This window comes from Monodon monoceros, unplaced genomic scaffold (genome assembly GCF_005190385.1).
Source record: "Monodon monoceros isolate NGI ecotype Baffin Bay Population unplaced genomic scaffold, NGI_Narwhal_1 Super_Scaffold_7, whole genome shotgun sequence".
Taxonomy (NCBI): Eukaryota; Metazoa; Chordata; class Mammalia; order Artiodactyla; family Monodontidae; genus Monodon; species Monodon monoceros.
The window spans coordinates 36,516,257-36,532,317 of record NW_021703784.1 but is presented as its reverse complement, the minus strand read 5'-3'; the positions used below and the strand labels follow the sequence as shown (position 1 = coordinate 36,532,317).

The 16,061-nt window shown below is 43.3% G+C and overlaps 1 protein-coding gene across 1 annotated transcript in view; it reads right to left on the bottom strand.

Annotated features, from left to right (window-relative positions):
- The window catches only part of MAML2 (mastermind like transcriptional coactivator 2), a 360,907-nt gene that overhangs the window by 114,490 nt on the left and 230,356 nt on the right, over positions 1–16,061 (bottom strand). The window contains exon 2 of the mRNA XM_029209293.1: positions 5,013–6,527. Within this exon, the coding sequence (XP_029065126.1) occupies positions 5,013–6,527 (1,515 nt within the window). The remainder of the gene's footprint in view (positions 1–5,012; positions 6,528–16,061) is intronic.

Sequence of the window (16,061 nt, the reverse complement as noted above, 5' to 3'; positions counted from 1 at the left end):
TCAGTATATCTGTATCAGAACTCTTCCCTTTTGTCAGCATAATCCAGCCAAGGTAAGTCATAATGGAAATCACCAAATGGTCGAGGGTCATTTGTAATGACCACCTAGCATCTCCTGGGTCTCTATCCTAACTACACTCTAGATTTTAGGTCACTTACGAAATCATGGGTTTGTTACCATCTTTTAGATTCACTCCTCGGTTCTGAGTATACTGACTGATTTTGTTTCCTAGCTTTTTTGGGATTTTGGCTGGGTTCTGTCTTTGGCCGTTCATGCTCCTGACTTCCTCTCACCTGATTCTGCCCCTAAAACCAAACCCTGACACTAGCCTAATTGGCTGACCCTTTAGCCAACCCCTAGCCCCCAGCAAAGGGGTGGTTTGGATGTTATATTGTTGCAGAACTCTGAATTCATAATTATTTTCCTATTAGAAAAGGCACTCCCAGTTGAATGAAGGTTCTATCTCTTCTCTGGCACTTTCTCTGGGCAATTATAAGGATTTAGAAGTTTTGTCAGTATATGACAGCTACAGTGAGTCCTCATTCCTCCACCCTCAGCTAGACCAACTGGGAAACAATCTTCTGAGTGTTCATCTTTAAGGTTAGCTATACACGAGATTAACTTAAAGACGAAGGGAGGAGAACATTGCTTGATTTATGCCAAGGGTTGATATATAGTGCACTGAAGGATAAACTTGGCTAGGTAGAGAGAGTGGGGTGAGGTTCCTAATATACGATTGAGGAGCTTGGCTTTAAACTAAAAAGGAAATGTACAAATTTATGTTTTGGTCATAACAAACTATCCATTCACTGGCTGCCTTCCCTCTCAGAATTTTTAGAGATGGGAGAATTCTAAACCAAATATAGAATCCACTTGAGTTTCATGGCTCTAATGTTACAAAAAAAAAATTCACACTTTTAAGTGTCTGATTATACAGCTTTGAAAAAGACCATTTTCTAGTGCAAGAGGTTAGGGCTTTGGATTGAACTCTCATGAGCCCTGGTCAACCAATAATTCTTTCACACCTTAAAACAAGTATTCAGTGACTTGAAGATAAATCAGAACTGCATGCATTACATCCCTCTCCTGCCCTCTCCCATAACCTTCCAATCGGAAAAAGATGAAAATTATAGCCAGGAGGTATTTCCATTTGCCAAGCCCCAAACACTAGCAAGACAGAGTTGCTGAAGACATTTTGTGAAACATCAAATACCATTTGTTCTCTCAGTCTCCAGAGAAGGGATTATTTAAAACTACTCCAGGCATGGAACAATAAAGATGTCTCCAACAATTCGATTATGCTGCATCTATCTCTCGGGTGCCATTCACATCTAGGAGAGCAGAGGCGGGCAGGTACCCAATAAAGGGAGAGGGACATATGAATTCCCCCAATTTCAGTCTCTGCCTGAGCATGCAGCCCTATCTGGGTTCAGAGTTCTGAAAGGTGAAGAGAAGGCCATCTTTGCACAGTCTACTGGGTAAATTGTAAACAACTGATCAACAAATTCAATCTATCATTTTGTAGCAGAGAACCAAGATTTCCACCATTCCCAAGGCTAGATTGTCCCAGTTAACATATCCCACTAGTAAATCTTGCTGTGTTTGACATAAGGTGAGTATGACAAGCAGAAAAAAAATTCGTGACTACTGTTTTCGTTCAGGATGCTTTAGTTGATAAACTTAAGAATTGCTTAATTTCCTTCCCTCCTATGGCTTTGGTCATGAGTATCAGTGATTTGGCTAATCTGAGATGAGAACACAGATTTGTACTGTCTACTATGAATGGCAGAGTTAAAACTACTCTGAGTTTAGAATACCTAGCAATATACCGGATGAGACAATAAAAATGGAAGAACCTAGAAATATGTACATCCAAATGAAAATTACTTCTCAAAATTATCATCTTGGGAAGAAACTCATTTACTTTCTTTATTGCCTTCAGGGAAAGTTCACAAACCAAACTTGAAATGCAGTTCTATCCCATCATAGTTATTCTTTGTTTTTTTGACCCAAAGCAGCATTACTCTGCTTGGCTGTTTTCAAAAATAACCCCAACAAGATGAATATTACTGCATTGATAACAATCCACTCAATGTGCTAAAAGCTCTGAAGACAATCCCTAGAGAAAAACTCTGCAACTGTATTGAACAATAGCACCATTATTAGAATGCGTCCAGCCCCTTCAAAGGTGAATGCTTTCAAGAGGGTAACACTTATTTGACTACAAAGCTCTGATACACTTGCTCACAACTCAGACACAGAACACTTCAGAGTCACACTTCATGGAATTGTTGAGCCGGAATTGACAATATAGTTCAATTGACAAGGTTGGGATAAGGCTTTGATTGAGTAGCCATTGCCTGTCTGTATAGAAGAGGCCTTTAGCTGGACATGTCACCACCATTTCTACCACTTTTTGAGGGCCTTCTTGAAAAGATAAAAATTAACTTGGCATCATAAATGTCATACACACTGGGAAAAGTAAAAAAAAATATCTAAGGCACTGGAAGATGTTTGTGGATTGGTCATTAGCACCCACTGGTGTGCTTGGGTCCTGGAAGCTGGCATGGGGACTAAGGGGTCAGAAGTATGGTGGACAGTTGTTGATATGAGCAACAGAGGCAGAAACAAGACAGAGGATGTTGGAGGTGGCAGGAAGGCTCCCAAAGAAGGGTTGATGGGGTACCAAAGAGCTATATTTCCTATTGTAAATTGCTTATTTTAGTTAAGCTTCATAATACTCTCAGGAAGGTCAAGTGACACACAGATATTTTTTGATTCTTTTCTTTAACAGCTCTGAAGGTGATTAGAGATTTGAGACTTTCTCTATCCTCCCCAAACTTAATTTACTATGTAGATTATGTAAATATGGCTCGATATTATAAGAAATATTTCTTTTGAGAATTTCACAATGATCTACAAATGGCCATTCATTTCCCAGCAAATCCTTCTTGTGAGCAGTATAGCCTCAAGTCTGAAAGTACAACCTTCAAAGGAGGCCATCAGAATCCTGGCTCTGCTCCTTATTATCTGTGTAACTTTGGAAAAGTCATTTTAACTTCTCTGTGCCTCATTTGCCTCACCTATAAAATGAGAATAATGGTAATTAGTTTATATGGGTAAAATGAGACACCACAATCAAGGGGGGAAGAGGTCATGCCAGTTACAGAGTAAATACTCAATAAATGCTAACTTCTACCAATATCTCATTATTTATGGTCATTTTTATGGTCAGAAGTCCAGGCCCAGGAAAGGTAAATCGCTACCCACTCACCATATTGCTGGACAGAATTAAAGATTGTTCTCTTTTATTCCTCTAGTACTGCTTATGAAAAAATTTGAGACTTCAATGGGCTTCCTACATAAAAGTAATGCATGTTGAAAAATATTCTGATATCATGTATGGCCCTTTCCATGATAATCACAATAATAGCCAACTTTATTCTAGACCCCCACCTGAGAGATACATCACTTACTCTCCCAAAATCCTAGGATGTACATTATCATCCTCATTTACAGGTGAGGAAACTGAGGCTTAGAGAGGCTCACTGATTCGCTGGAGGTCACACAGCTAGAACGTCAGAGTTAGAATTTAAACCCAGATTCACCCACAGCATAGTGGCTACACAGAATATTAGAAAGTAGTTCCACAATACTGTTTGCTTTTAAACGATCCCCAAATTACCCAAGCTAAAAATGGAACTTTGTAATGTACACACGACTCTACTCCAAGTCCATTCTTCATAATCTACGATTTAGAAAAACACACTTCGTAAGTGGTTAAGAGCCGAAAGTTTACTTGGGACACAGCTCTTGAATCCTAGTTGAGTCTAGTTTTCTCCTGGCATATATCTAAGGCAAAGGTTAGCTTGGCCACAATCTGTGGTGCTGGTGGCATTCTTTTCTGGGCAGTAGCCATACAAACTACTCTAGGAATGTGATTGGAACCAGGCTCTGTGCCGTCATACTGTCCTGACACATTGTTTTGACAGGTAACGTGCTGTCTTTGTGCTTGGACGCTAACGCAGATCTGTCAAGTTACATGCACAAAGCAACATTCAGCCTTCCTGCCTGCCTTCCCTCACTTATTCCAGGAAGAATTTTTCCTTGCAAGTTCCCTGGGGATCGGCACTGATTCACCAGTGTGTGTTCTGGAGACACAGGGCTATCTCTTCATATGATTCCTGTTTGGGGCAGAATAAAACCTCTGCTTTATGTTAACCACAGGATATAAGGTAACCACAGATTTTTTTCTGTTGGTAGTCATGACAATTTCATGCTTTAACACTTAATTCACACATTACCTTCTCCGGCAGCCTTTCCTGATTTCCCCTTGCTCAGTAAATACCCAAGCTTTGTGCTCCATGTCATTATCCTTTCCACTCAATATTAAAATGATAGCTTTTAAAGCCTGTCGACCTCTCCAGACTGTACTTGCAGACAGAGAACATGTCTTATTTAAGGTGGATACTCAACCTTCATGCAGCAGCATGGAATCACAGCAGGATCCATTATGATGGGTTGGAAGTTTAGACATTTCAGTTGGTTGGTGTGGGTGGAGATTTGTCATTAAACACTCTTAAGATCATGTCTGGCCTTATTTCAGTACTCAGCACAGTCACAACCTCATGCATGCGGTAGGTACTCAGGGCATGCATGCCAACTTAATGACTGATTTATTGACTGAACAAATAAACCAGGCATGGGCATATCAGAATGTAACTGACAACTGGACTTGTCACTAAAGGCATGGATTCTAAGGCAACATTCTTAATAAGCAAGAGCCTTTGATCACAACAGACCCCAATGACAGTGATGCTCTACAAGGAAGATGCTCTTGCCTCCAGATGCCTCAAGTGAACCTTCATGAGGTCTTCAGAGGCATCTGTCAGCACCATCGCTGTCTTTGTGGTCTTGATTCTGTCCCAGTGCAAACATAATGGGAACCAAAGCAACAGGACCAAGCCGAATGGTGTCTGGGTACTCTGCGTTGGGAGGAGCACAGCCCTTACCTGTCTGTGCTGTTGGGAGACTTGGTACCCCAGTCCTGTGATGGGCTGAGTCTGCATCTTCTGCAGCAGGATCTTTTGCTGAAGTGGTAACGGCGACCTCAGCAAAGGCTGGCTCGAGAGAGGTTGGGTGGGCTGAGCTGCTGGCTGCGGCTGTGGCTGCTGCTGCTGTGGCTGCGGCTGTGGCTGCGGCTGTGGCTGCTGTGGCTGCGGCTGTGGCTGCTGCTGCTGCTGCTGCTGCTGGGCTGAAATCGAGCTCTGCTGCGGCTGTGGCTGCGGCTGGGTATAATGCAGGAGAGGAGGCTTGCTCTGGGGAGGCAAAACGGAAGGCATCTGCTGGTTGGCTTGATCTGAGTTAAAATGAAACAAAGGCTTGGTGCTGCCATGTCGGGGCTCCATGGCTGTGTGTGGGGTGTTCATAAAACTCCGACTAAGATCCTGAGGCTTCTGCTGCAGGAGCACGTCCAGAGGCCCTCCCTGGGCCGAGGGGCTGGCCTTGTACATGTAGTTCGCCATGACCTTCGACTGGCTGCCACCGCCCACGACCCCCGGCATGGGGGAGCTCTGGGGGCTGAATGGCTGCTGGCCAAAAGAGGGGCTGGGGATTTTCTCCTGCCCAAATGGACCTGGGGAGGGCCCCGCCGAAGAGGGCAGGCCTGGCCAGCTGGTCGGCTGGTGCTGCTGCATCCGGACGTGCTGCTGACGATTAGCGGCTATCTGTTTGAGCTGCTGGGCGTGGGATACTTCCTGCCAGCTCGGCAGGGCCCGGCTTGCTCCTGAGGCCGTCTGGGGCTGAGCCTGGCTCTGAGGGACCGAAGGGATCGGGGAGGAAGCAGAGAGGGCCGAGGTGGCCATGGAGAACGCAGGGCCGGCGGATGAGGGCCTCAGCTGAGGAGAGCCCGAGGGGCCCTGGGTCAGGCCGGGTGAGTATTCACTTTTGATCACCGTCTTCTCCATGGGCAAGGACGGCCGGGGAGTGCTCCTCTGGCTTTGCTGACCCAAGTCGATGCTAAACGGGTCGTCCTGCTTTATGGTGGCGTTGATCATGTTCTCGAGCTCAAGGTCACTCATGGGAGGCACAGATATATTGGTCAGTTCATTGAACAGTTCCTGCAGCTCGGGATCCATCAGCTGCTCTCCGGGGTCATCTCCGTACCTGTTAGAAAAAATATTCTCCCGGGTCACTTGACCGTCCACGTGCTTGCTGCAAGAGAGAGTCTCTCCCGGTTCCTTCTTCACTTCCTTTAAGCCCATGTTGAACATACCATTTCCAGGAGAATGTGTATGGGCTGGCAGCGTGGCAGTCTTTCTCAGGGGTGCTTGGCTCATGGGCAAGGTCCCTGACATCATGTGACTTTGTCCATTATTTACTTGGAGGCCCCCTTGTCCTGCAGTGAGGTTTTCCCCAACACGGATTCTTTTGATATCAAGGAACGAGTTGTCGACAAAGCCATTAGGCCTCTTGCTGTTGGCAGGGGACAGGTTGACTATCTGTTTTCTTTTCAAGGAACCCTGGAGCTGAAAGACAGAGCGGGAATAAGAAAACAAAACATGAGATATTTTTCAAGATGCGTTTAGTCAAAAGAGACAGAATACTTGAATGTTTTTTCCATTTACACATAGGAGGAGGCACAAATGAAGCCCAGTTTGGAATATAATGAAACTTACAGTAGCACAAACAGAGCAAAATGTTTCTGGAGGAGCAGGTCAGTGAGGGGTGACAGGTCATAGAGGTTCCCATGATTGGTACGTTGGCCGATGGATGAAGAATCCTTCACATGTCATGGGGAGCTATTGATAATGCTTGTGATTAATCACCAAAGTGGTGTTGTTTTCTGGAACAGGCCAAACTATTCCACATGCACGCACACATAACCCACACGGCCACAGGCCACTGGACTGAACACAATTTTGACCAAGATGGGAAATGCTGTAGAGTCTAAAGCTGGGACCCAATTTCCAGTTTCTTTTTCACAGATTCAACCCATCATCACTCTTATCCTCTAAGTAAGTAATCAGAATAGTTGTCGTGTCGAAGGAGGTAGTCTCTCTGTTGTTTAACTATTTTTCTTCCTATGATTCTGCAGCTTTGCATTTGAGCCCCTGTAGCAATACTGGGTGGCTGCGCAGAAGTTATGAGGTCATCATTTATCAAATGAGCCACTCTAAGCACAGATTTTCCGGGGATTCATTTTTTATCTGGCCCGTCTCGAAATCTCTTAGCCAAAACCAAGGTGTAGAGAGGCAGTACCGCATAGTGGTTAAGAACTCAGGCTCTGGAACTGGCTAAGCGGCGCTCAAATTCCAATCTGTCACTGAGTGCTAAGTGATCCTGGCTCTGGACTTATCTGAGCCTCAATTTCCTTACCTGGAAAATGGGGACGACAGCACTTAACTCATAGGAAGACATGAGACATGTAAACGTTTAGCACAGGGCTTACTGAAGTAAGAACTCAATAAAGTTTAGTTTATAAAAAAATATGGCTTACTACCTTCTCAAAGAGGAGCATCTCTCTAAACAGCAACAGTAACAACAAAATATTAAAGTACTTCAATCACTCACTCAGTGATAAGACTGTATTCTATTAACTTCAGACATTATATAGAGAGATTTAAGGACCATACAGTCACACCAGTAAATTAATAAGAAGCATAAAACATGCACCATTGATCTCGAGATCCTTGTTGCTTTGCCTCTAAAGTGAGAGGCTATATCTAGCAAAGGGTGGCTTTCCCAGTGCAGCTGACCCACTTCAATTATTTAATGTTCGCTCAAGATAATTGCAAATTACTGAGGCAGAAGGACACTTCCCAGATATAAAATTCTATCACTTCTCCTGTCCTCCCTTTTCTCTTACCATCACTCCCCCACCCTCCTGAAGATTTCTAGGTAACCTAATTAGAAAATGAAATTAACGTAACTGAGCACCTATTATATGCCAAGTACTTTAAATATGGTTATTTTATTTTCCTTAGTCTTTACAACAACTCCATTAGATATGCGTTATTTTATAGATAAGGAAACCAAGGCTCAGGGAGGCTAAATAACTTGCCCGGTATAAGTGGTAGACCTGGGCTTTAACTCAAGGTCTGCATAGTTCTAAAGCCTGTGTCACTTCCACCATATGATGCTGGAGTCACCTTGTTCAGGGCTAGGGTCTGCCTTGCACGAAGAGGGAGGGGGTAGTGAGCACAGAGATATCCTGGATCTCTCGTCACATGGTGAGGAATCAGGGAATGGCGGGGATGCAATCTAGGGCTGAACGTGAATGGTATGCGTCTTGTCATGTAGTTCCTCGATACCTGTTTCAGTAATCCATTACCTGTGGGTTTGCCCCCTCACAAGTGTGTATAGTTATGGTCGATGTACCATGCTGGTGTAACCAATGTTTACCTTTTACCATTGCTAGTGGGCAATCAGAAAAAGGAACCTGACCCAAGCTGGGCCAATCATTCCTTCCATGAGAATTCTGAAATCGGAGAAAGTGAGACCAGGCTTTCTTTGGGTAGCTGCACAGTCATTTATAAAACTTGTGAAGTGTTGTTCCATCAAGCCAACCACAGCCATAGAGGAAATAAGTCTGTGGAAAGAGAGGGAATGATGCAGAGAGGAAGGACACAAATTTTGATGGCATTTGAGGGCCTGATTTCAATCTTAGGCCAGCTCTGCCTCTCTCGTTGTTTTCCTTGATACACTATGGAATCTTTACAATAAAGTCTCCTTGTTGCTTAAGCTAATGTGAGTTGAGCTTCTGTTACTTTCAACCAAAAGCCCTAACTAAATCCCATGAGATTTAACATTTGGTGATGAGCAGTTTGCAGCAAGGCGTAGGGTACCCTTTGTACCTGGCTGTGAAGCTTTTGTTCCCCTCATCTTTGCTGTCTCTCCATGTTTCCCTGACTCCTAATCTTGTCTATTCACTGATATAGGCCAACGTCATCACAGAGCACTGTCAGCCATCACTGCATTTGGCACGAACTGAAAGTGGTTACCGTCTGTCCACAGGCGGTCAGGAAGAGCACAGACCAAAGAGGGTCAGCCGTGTTACCTTAAGAGAGGCCACGCTGATTTATTTCAGCATGTTACATTTTGAAGGTTTTTTCCACAACTGGTAAAGAAAAAACAAAGGAAAACATTCTTTTTCCAGGTTTGGGTTATTGCCTTTGATTTATTTTCCACTGCTTTGAAAAAACCTGTTCTGCCAGATTCTCTAATGCTCAGGCCACTCCCTGGGCAGTTCAGTACATACTCTGGGAAGCAGCTCCAGGACTTTCTCTAAGCCACCAGGGTTGGAGATGGAGTAATAGAATTAGCGGCGGTGGTAGCAGTAGTAGCAGTAGTAGTAGTAATAATAGTAATAACAACAACAACAAAGTCATTTATTGAGGGCTTGGGTGCTAGCCATCGTGCTAAGCTTTTTGTATGGATCGTCGCATCTAATTCTCACAGAACGACTCTAAGAATCCTCGCAACAACAACTCTATAAGGTTGATACTATTTCTACCCTCCCCCCTCCCTTTTAGCGATGAGAAAATTGAGGTTGGGAGACTGAGGAACTCTTCAAGGTCACACAAACACTAAACAGTAAAGCCCGGCACCAAACCAAGGATTCCCACCGCTGAGCCTGTGCTGGGGAGTAAACGGTACCCCAGGCCCTGACAGAGATAAATAACTGGTGCCCACACGCAGGTATTGAGGAGGCTGGCCCAGGATCTAGTCCTGATTCTGGCATTACTTGCTTTGCTATTTCAGGAAGTTATTTCTCTTCTATGGACCACAGTTCCCTCCTTCATAAATAGGATTATCTCTGAGAACACTTTCCTGCCTGAACCCAGAAAATAATAGACAATGAGGGAGTGAGAATTGTTTTTTAGGCATATGTATCATGGTGTAAAGTCACCACCAAGCATAGCTGGATGGATGACTTAAGGTGGGAAACAGAAGTCCTTCTCAGTGACACATGGAAGACATCCCCATGGTTAAAGAGATTCCATTAGGACTTCATCAGGCATGATATTTACCAAGAGAATTTTGGGGATAGTCTATGTCCTGCCTTGTAGAAGCTTCTAATCAAAGTTATGTCACCAAGGCCCAATGAATGCACAAAAGTGAGGCACAATACAATCTCAGTGATTCTCAAAGTTCAATCTTTGCTCTGAAGTATTTTCTTTGCTGGACTAAAATGTCTCCATCGGCTATATGGCTTTGAATTGTGGTATAGAGTCTCAAAAATTTCTGTGACAAAATGGAAATACTGTATTCTAGAAGGAGAGAGAGAACACAGAGAGTCATATCATGAATACCTCAGTGAGAAATAGTTTATCAGAAAATTCAATGCCACCTTACCAGGCCAGGAATCGTCCTAAGGGAATGAGACTCAGTCAGAGGAATGAAGACATGGGTTTACATCAAGAAAGATGGCAGCTGGTTTAGGGAAGTTGGGAGCTCCACAGTGTAGACCTTCCAGGTGGCTGGGGAAGACGGGGTGGGGGCAGGTAGAAGTATAAGGGTATACCCTGAAAGCCAGAGGGGACAAACAGTTTCCAGAAAGCAGTTAATAATATTGAAAGGGTAGAGGAAAGAATCTCCAGAACAAATCTCTCACCAGGGCTGACTTATCCATTAGGCTGGGTAGGCACAGTGCCCAGGGCCTACAGTAGTCTTAGGGGCCCATGAAAATATAATTTAATTTAGTATGGAAGAAAAACTGAACTTTTAGGTTGAGGAAATGTTTTAATATATATAGTAATATATTTATCTTGATGTCAACACAGTCATAAAATATAATTTTAAAAGTTTTTATAAGGAAGAAGGGGCCCTCAAAAGCAAGAGGCCCCCCAAAGGCTCTCACTTCAGAACTACTATGTATTGAATACTTAATTTAAGACAGGTGCTCTTAAAACAAGAGTTGTGTAGAGTCCCATTTAATCTTCTCACAGCTCTCTGAACATGTATCCTGATCTTCATTTTCACGTGAAGAAATTGCAGCTTCTGACTTTAAGATTGCATAGTGCACGATATGGAAGCAGGCTGGCAACCCGAGTCTGGTTCCAAAGGCCTTCTTCTGAATCACTTACTACACTGCTTGCTTTCCTTTGGCCTTCAATTTGCCACATGCCAACACTGTTCTCAACACAATGGACACAGAGAGCCAAGGTAGAAGAATAACAGAATGAAGACGTATGGCATGCACAGGGCAAGGGTAAGGGCATTCAGGACTCATAGAGATGGATGGCAGGAGAGGATGGTGACATCATTGGTCGGAGGTTGATGGTGAAAGCTCAGGACATCACTCTCGAGGCTCCAACAGAAGAAAGGGAAGAGACAAAGGGTCACTTGGTCATTCAAAAAGATTTATTGAGCATCCAGAGAGGGTTCTGTGCAATGATCCCTGGCATGAGAGAAACGCAGATGACTAAGCTCATGGCAGCATGTAAAGGCTTCAAATGAGTGCTACATTTCAATATTTATACTTTTTCTAGATGGACTGAGAGGCACATTTTGTTTTGTACAATAAACCTGCTCCCCAAAATTATTATGTTTAATTTGTGAGATTATGCATACAATATCACCCTTTCACTAGCCATCCAAGAAAATGGCTTCTTTTGGGAAGGATTTCAACACGGCAAGTCTCGTCTGGCTTGCATATGACACAGGAATCAGTGTATTTCCCTTCGCTGAGACCCAGCAGACTGTTTCCTTTTACTCTCATCCTTGTTCTGACTCTTCTCCTTGAACACCTCCGTGCTATTTGAGGCCTGCGGTCTCTACTGGGGGAAGGGGTAGGCCTGCTCAGGGCAGGGCCCAGACACCACACCGTGGCCTGCCTGCCCCAAGGGCTGCGAATGGAGGTGCCGAGAAGCATATGGACAAGGAAAATCCAATACACAGTGGCATCAGGGCTGCAGTCCCCTGGTAAACTCTCCTTTTTCAACAGCTGTGCTTTACTCTTCCAAAGGCCTAGAAACACAAACTTCCTGGAAGGATTTAAGAACGCCATTATTGCACAATCCTCTGGTTTCTGTTTCTTTCCCTGCCCCCATCCCTTTCCACAAATAAATGCATTCTTTGTCTCCTGTGTTGCCCTAGAAACAGGGACTATGCCACACAAAGGTAACAATTCAGTCCATAGGTCACATTTTTTTTCCTCAAGAAGGAAAAATCAAGAAGATTTCTGTCTTTCTCAAAAAGAAATAAACACGAGAACCAAATTTACCGCTGCTTAGATACTTAAGGGGATATCTTGGTCCCATCCTCTGTAAGCTTTCCTCAGGCCATTTTACTCATGGCTGATTAGAGATAGGGTTCAGAATAGGTAATATGAGAAAGAGATCAACTCCCCCAATAATTTATGACTCGATTTGATTCTTGAAGTAAAAATGTTTGGGATCCTGAAACAGCAGATTCCAGCTCATCACAGTACTTGAAGGTAAGAGTGATTCTTCCCTGGCTCTCCTGCCCCCAAACAAACGAGATGGGGTTATAAGGCTTTTGCTGAAGACACCAAAAAGCTCCTACTTCTTATTTAGCCCTTGTAGAGTTCAGAGCTTCTCCGTAGTGCTTCCCTGTATTGCGAGGTATTGTTTTATGTCCATATAGTAATTAGATTTGCCCAGCTAGATTTTAAGGTCTTTGAGCTTGGGCACTGTGTCTTATACTTGAATGGCTCCTTTTAGTACTAACCACAATGCTGGGCACATTACAGGTGTTCAAATAGTAGTTTGTTGGATGATCTCAGTACTTGAGAAGCTGGACCCTTCTAACAACTGAGCAGTAAAACAATGGTAAGAAGACGGCTGTGGTAAACATCTTCATATCCAATTCACAAGCAGTTTAATGGTTCCACTAGAGTTTTGCTTGAGTGATAACTTTCTTCTGAACCCTGAAGTCAAGGAATGAGAAGCTCTGAGAACTGAAACAACGTTGTCATCCATGTAAACCAAACGTGAAGGTGTGTGTGAAGCTTTGTGATGGATTCCAGGTGGTGCTGAGCCTCCTGGGGTGCAATTCTAAGCCCCACCTTGACTCAATGTCCCATGTAAATGATACTTCCTGTATAATTTTTAGGAACTTCCATTTTTATTCCTTCAGAATAAAGTGTGATTTATTATTTTATTTTATTTTATTATTTTTTTGGTGGAAGGTGTCGGGGAAGGCATATTAGATCTATCTGGAAAATTTGTCCCATAACTTTGTTCCATAAGGTCTGGACTCTGAGAAATGTGACCACTTAAGTCAATAAAATAGCTATGTTTTTAATGAAACAAAAGATAAAGTTTTATATAGAATCCAGAGCACTGCAAATTCAGGATCTTTGTAGAGAAAACAAGTCAACACACTGTCCTTCTAAAGACACTACATGCCAAAGAGTCCCACATTCAGAACTTCTTTAGTGCCTCTCTGCCCCCTTCTTATTGTTAATGGCTGCTTGTAGAAGAGTAACCAGAAGAGATGGAAATTGCCTCAGAAACACACTCCTCATTGCAGGGCAGAGTGAGGACGTCTCATTACAGCATTTTCTCAGTTTGCACACTTCTAGCCCTTCCCCTTGGAGAATGTTCCAAGTTTATCATCAACTCACAAAACATTCACTGAGGGAAGAGGGATGAGAACCCATGCAACACTGTCTCAGAGTGGTAGTTATACACACATATATATAGATTCTTTTTCAGATTCTTTTCCATTACAGGTTATTACAAGGTATTGAATATAGTTCCCTGTGCTATACAGTAGGTCCTTGTTGTTTATGTATTTTACATATAGTAGTGTATATCTGTTAACCCCAGACTCCTAATTTATCCCTCCCCTCTTCCCCTTTGGTAACCATGAGTTTGTTTTCTACGTCTGTGAGTCTATTTCTGTTTTGTAAATAAGTTCCTTTGTATCATTTTTTTAGATTCCACATATAAGTACTATCATATATTTTACACATCCTGTTTTATCAAGATGAACGGGAGGCTGCAGGATCTCAAAGGAACATGGAATTGAGCTGCTAGTAAACCTGGGATGTGAATGCTACTTCCCTCCTCTTCACTGAGCTTGAACCAGTCACTGTCCTCCCTGTCGGATGGGGTTTTAGGGGGATTAGGAACCATGTAAGTAAAGTACCAGCAGCATTCCCAGCTCAGGGCAGCGCTCCATCACTGGTGGCTCTTTTTCAGTAGAAGAGGCAGAACTTGAGTCTGAGCCTGTGTGAGGCTTCCTGCTGTCCTGACTGTTACATGCCAGCATGTGCTAGACAAAGGCAAACTGCAGACAACAAAACGAGCCTTTCCTCATCTGTAAAATGGCATCTGTTTACTCATTCGTTCAACAGATATTTATTTAGCACCAAGTATATATTCTGTGAGGCTGTCGATGTCTTAGGGTTGTTGTGAGGACCAAGTAGCTAGAGCACATAAAGAGCCTGCAAAATTTGGTCTTAGAACATAGTGCTCAATAAATGTGAGAATTGATAAAAACAAACAAAAAGGAGTGTACCAGTCTGTCTGGAAATAAAACGAAAAGGAACAGTGCAATGTGATGTTTGCTATGCCGAGGTGTGTATGGGATTAGCTGTGGAGGAGAGTGGCCTTTGTTTGGAAAGATAGGAAAGGAATCCCTCTCCCTTCCAAGGAAATACACCCCCAAATATGCAAATGATAAGATTGTTTTATGATATTCTGCTACACTGCTAGTGACAGTGTAACAAAAGTTGTCTAACAACAGGGGAATGTTGAAATTAAATTAGAAAATTCAAGGTAGAAGTACTTTGCCATATTGTCTACTAGCTTAAACAGTGTCATTCTAGATCCACTTAGTGGTAACCAGTGTGATTATCCTGATGACTATCTCCTTGGTCTTCCTGACTAGTTGCTACAATCATCATAAAGCAGGGGCTGGTGGGGCCACCTTTCAGAGATGGACCCTCTGTGTTTAATAGAAAATGAACAGAATATTCTATAAAAGCTTGAAAAACCCAACCACTTTGTGCATGAAATACTTTTATCATGACTCACTTTTTGCCCAAAATATATCGAAGCAGATCCCCCAAAAATGCTATGTCTAAAATGTTGGCAATTCTCTGGAAATCTCTAAATGTCCTTCTCAGCAGAATGTACAATGTATTAAGTACCATTAATCAAGTGGCTTCTCTCTCCTCCTTAGCTGGAGGGCCCAGTCTGGAAGCTTTCATTCTAACGGGCCTAGCTCAAGGTCAGTGTATCTCCTCTGTGAGGCCTTGCCCTCCTACTTTCCCTCAGGTTCTTTCTTCCTGCTTTAATGATTTTAGCACTTTCTGTCTAATATTGTCTTTGGTAATTGATTCAGGTCTGTGAGTTTTTCACTTCAGTGTGATTCCAAGGAGTCAGTGGAAGAGAGAGCACTTGTGCATCTCATGTGTTCACACAAGCTCAGTCCAGCACTAGCTCGCTGGCTGGTGGATGATTTGACTTACTGGGCAGTCAGTGGTCTTGGAACATTAGATGAATCAGTTTATGGGACGTCTATGATTCTCTGCCATTGGCCATGAATCATACCACAGGGCTTCATAAACCATAGGGCTGATTCTTAGCAATTCTTTGTCCAGCTGCAGAGCTGCTGGGAACTGGGGCAGGGCTGAGAGATACTGGAGTGATAGGAAAAGTACCGGTGTTCTAAGAGCTTGCTCTTCTTTACTTACGCCTGTGGGAATTGGATTTATTCCAAAACGTTGGCCAATGTGAATATCAGGAAAACCCAGGTGGCAGAGAGAATGCCCTCACACCATCCCAGGATTGTTGCAATTCATTATTTTGGGGTTTGAACCCAGGTACTGAAGAGTCCCCACTTTTTTGTAAAATAATACCAGTATAAAACCCAGCCACTCCTAATTCCGTGGCAGCATTTCTCCCTCATCCTAAAGGGCTTATTTGACTTAAATAGGTACTAAGGGTTCCTATTCTTCCCAGCCTAATTCTCTCCGACCACATTCTTCCTTTTCCCTCACGCCCCCTCTGCTTCATGCACAGTGAGGTACCAAGTATTGTTCAACCCCATTCTGAGAATCTGACCCTACATTTTGCCTCTCCCCA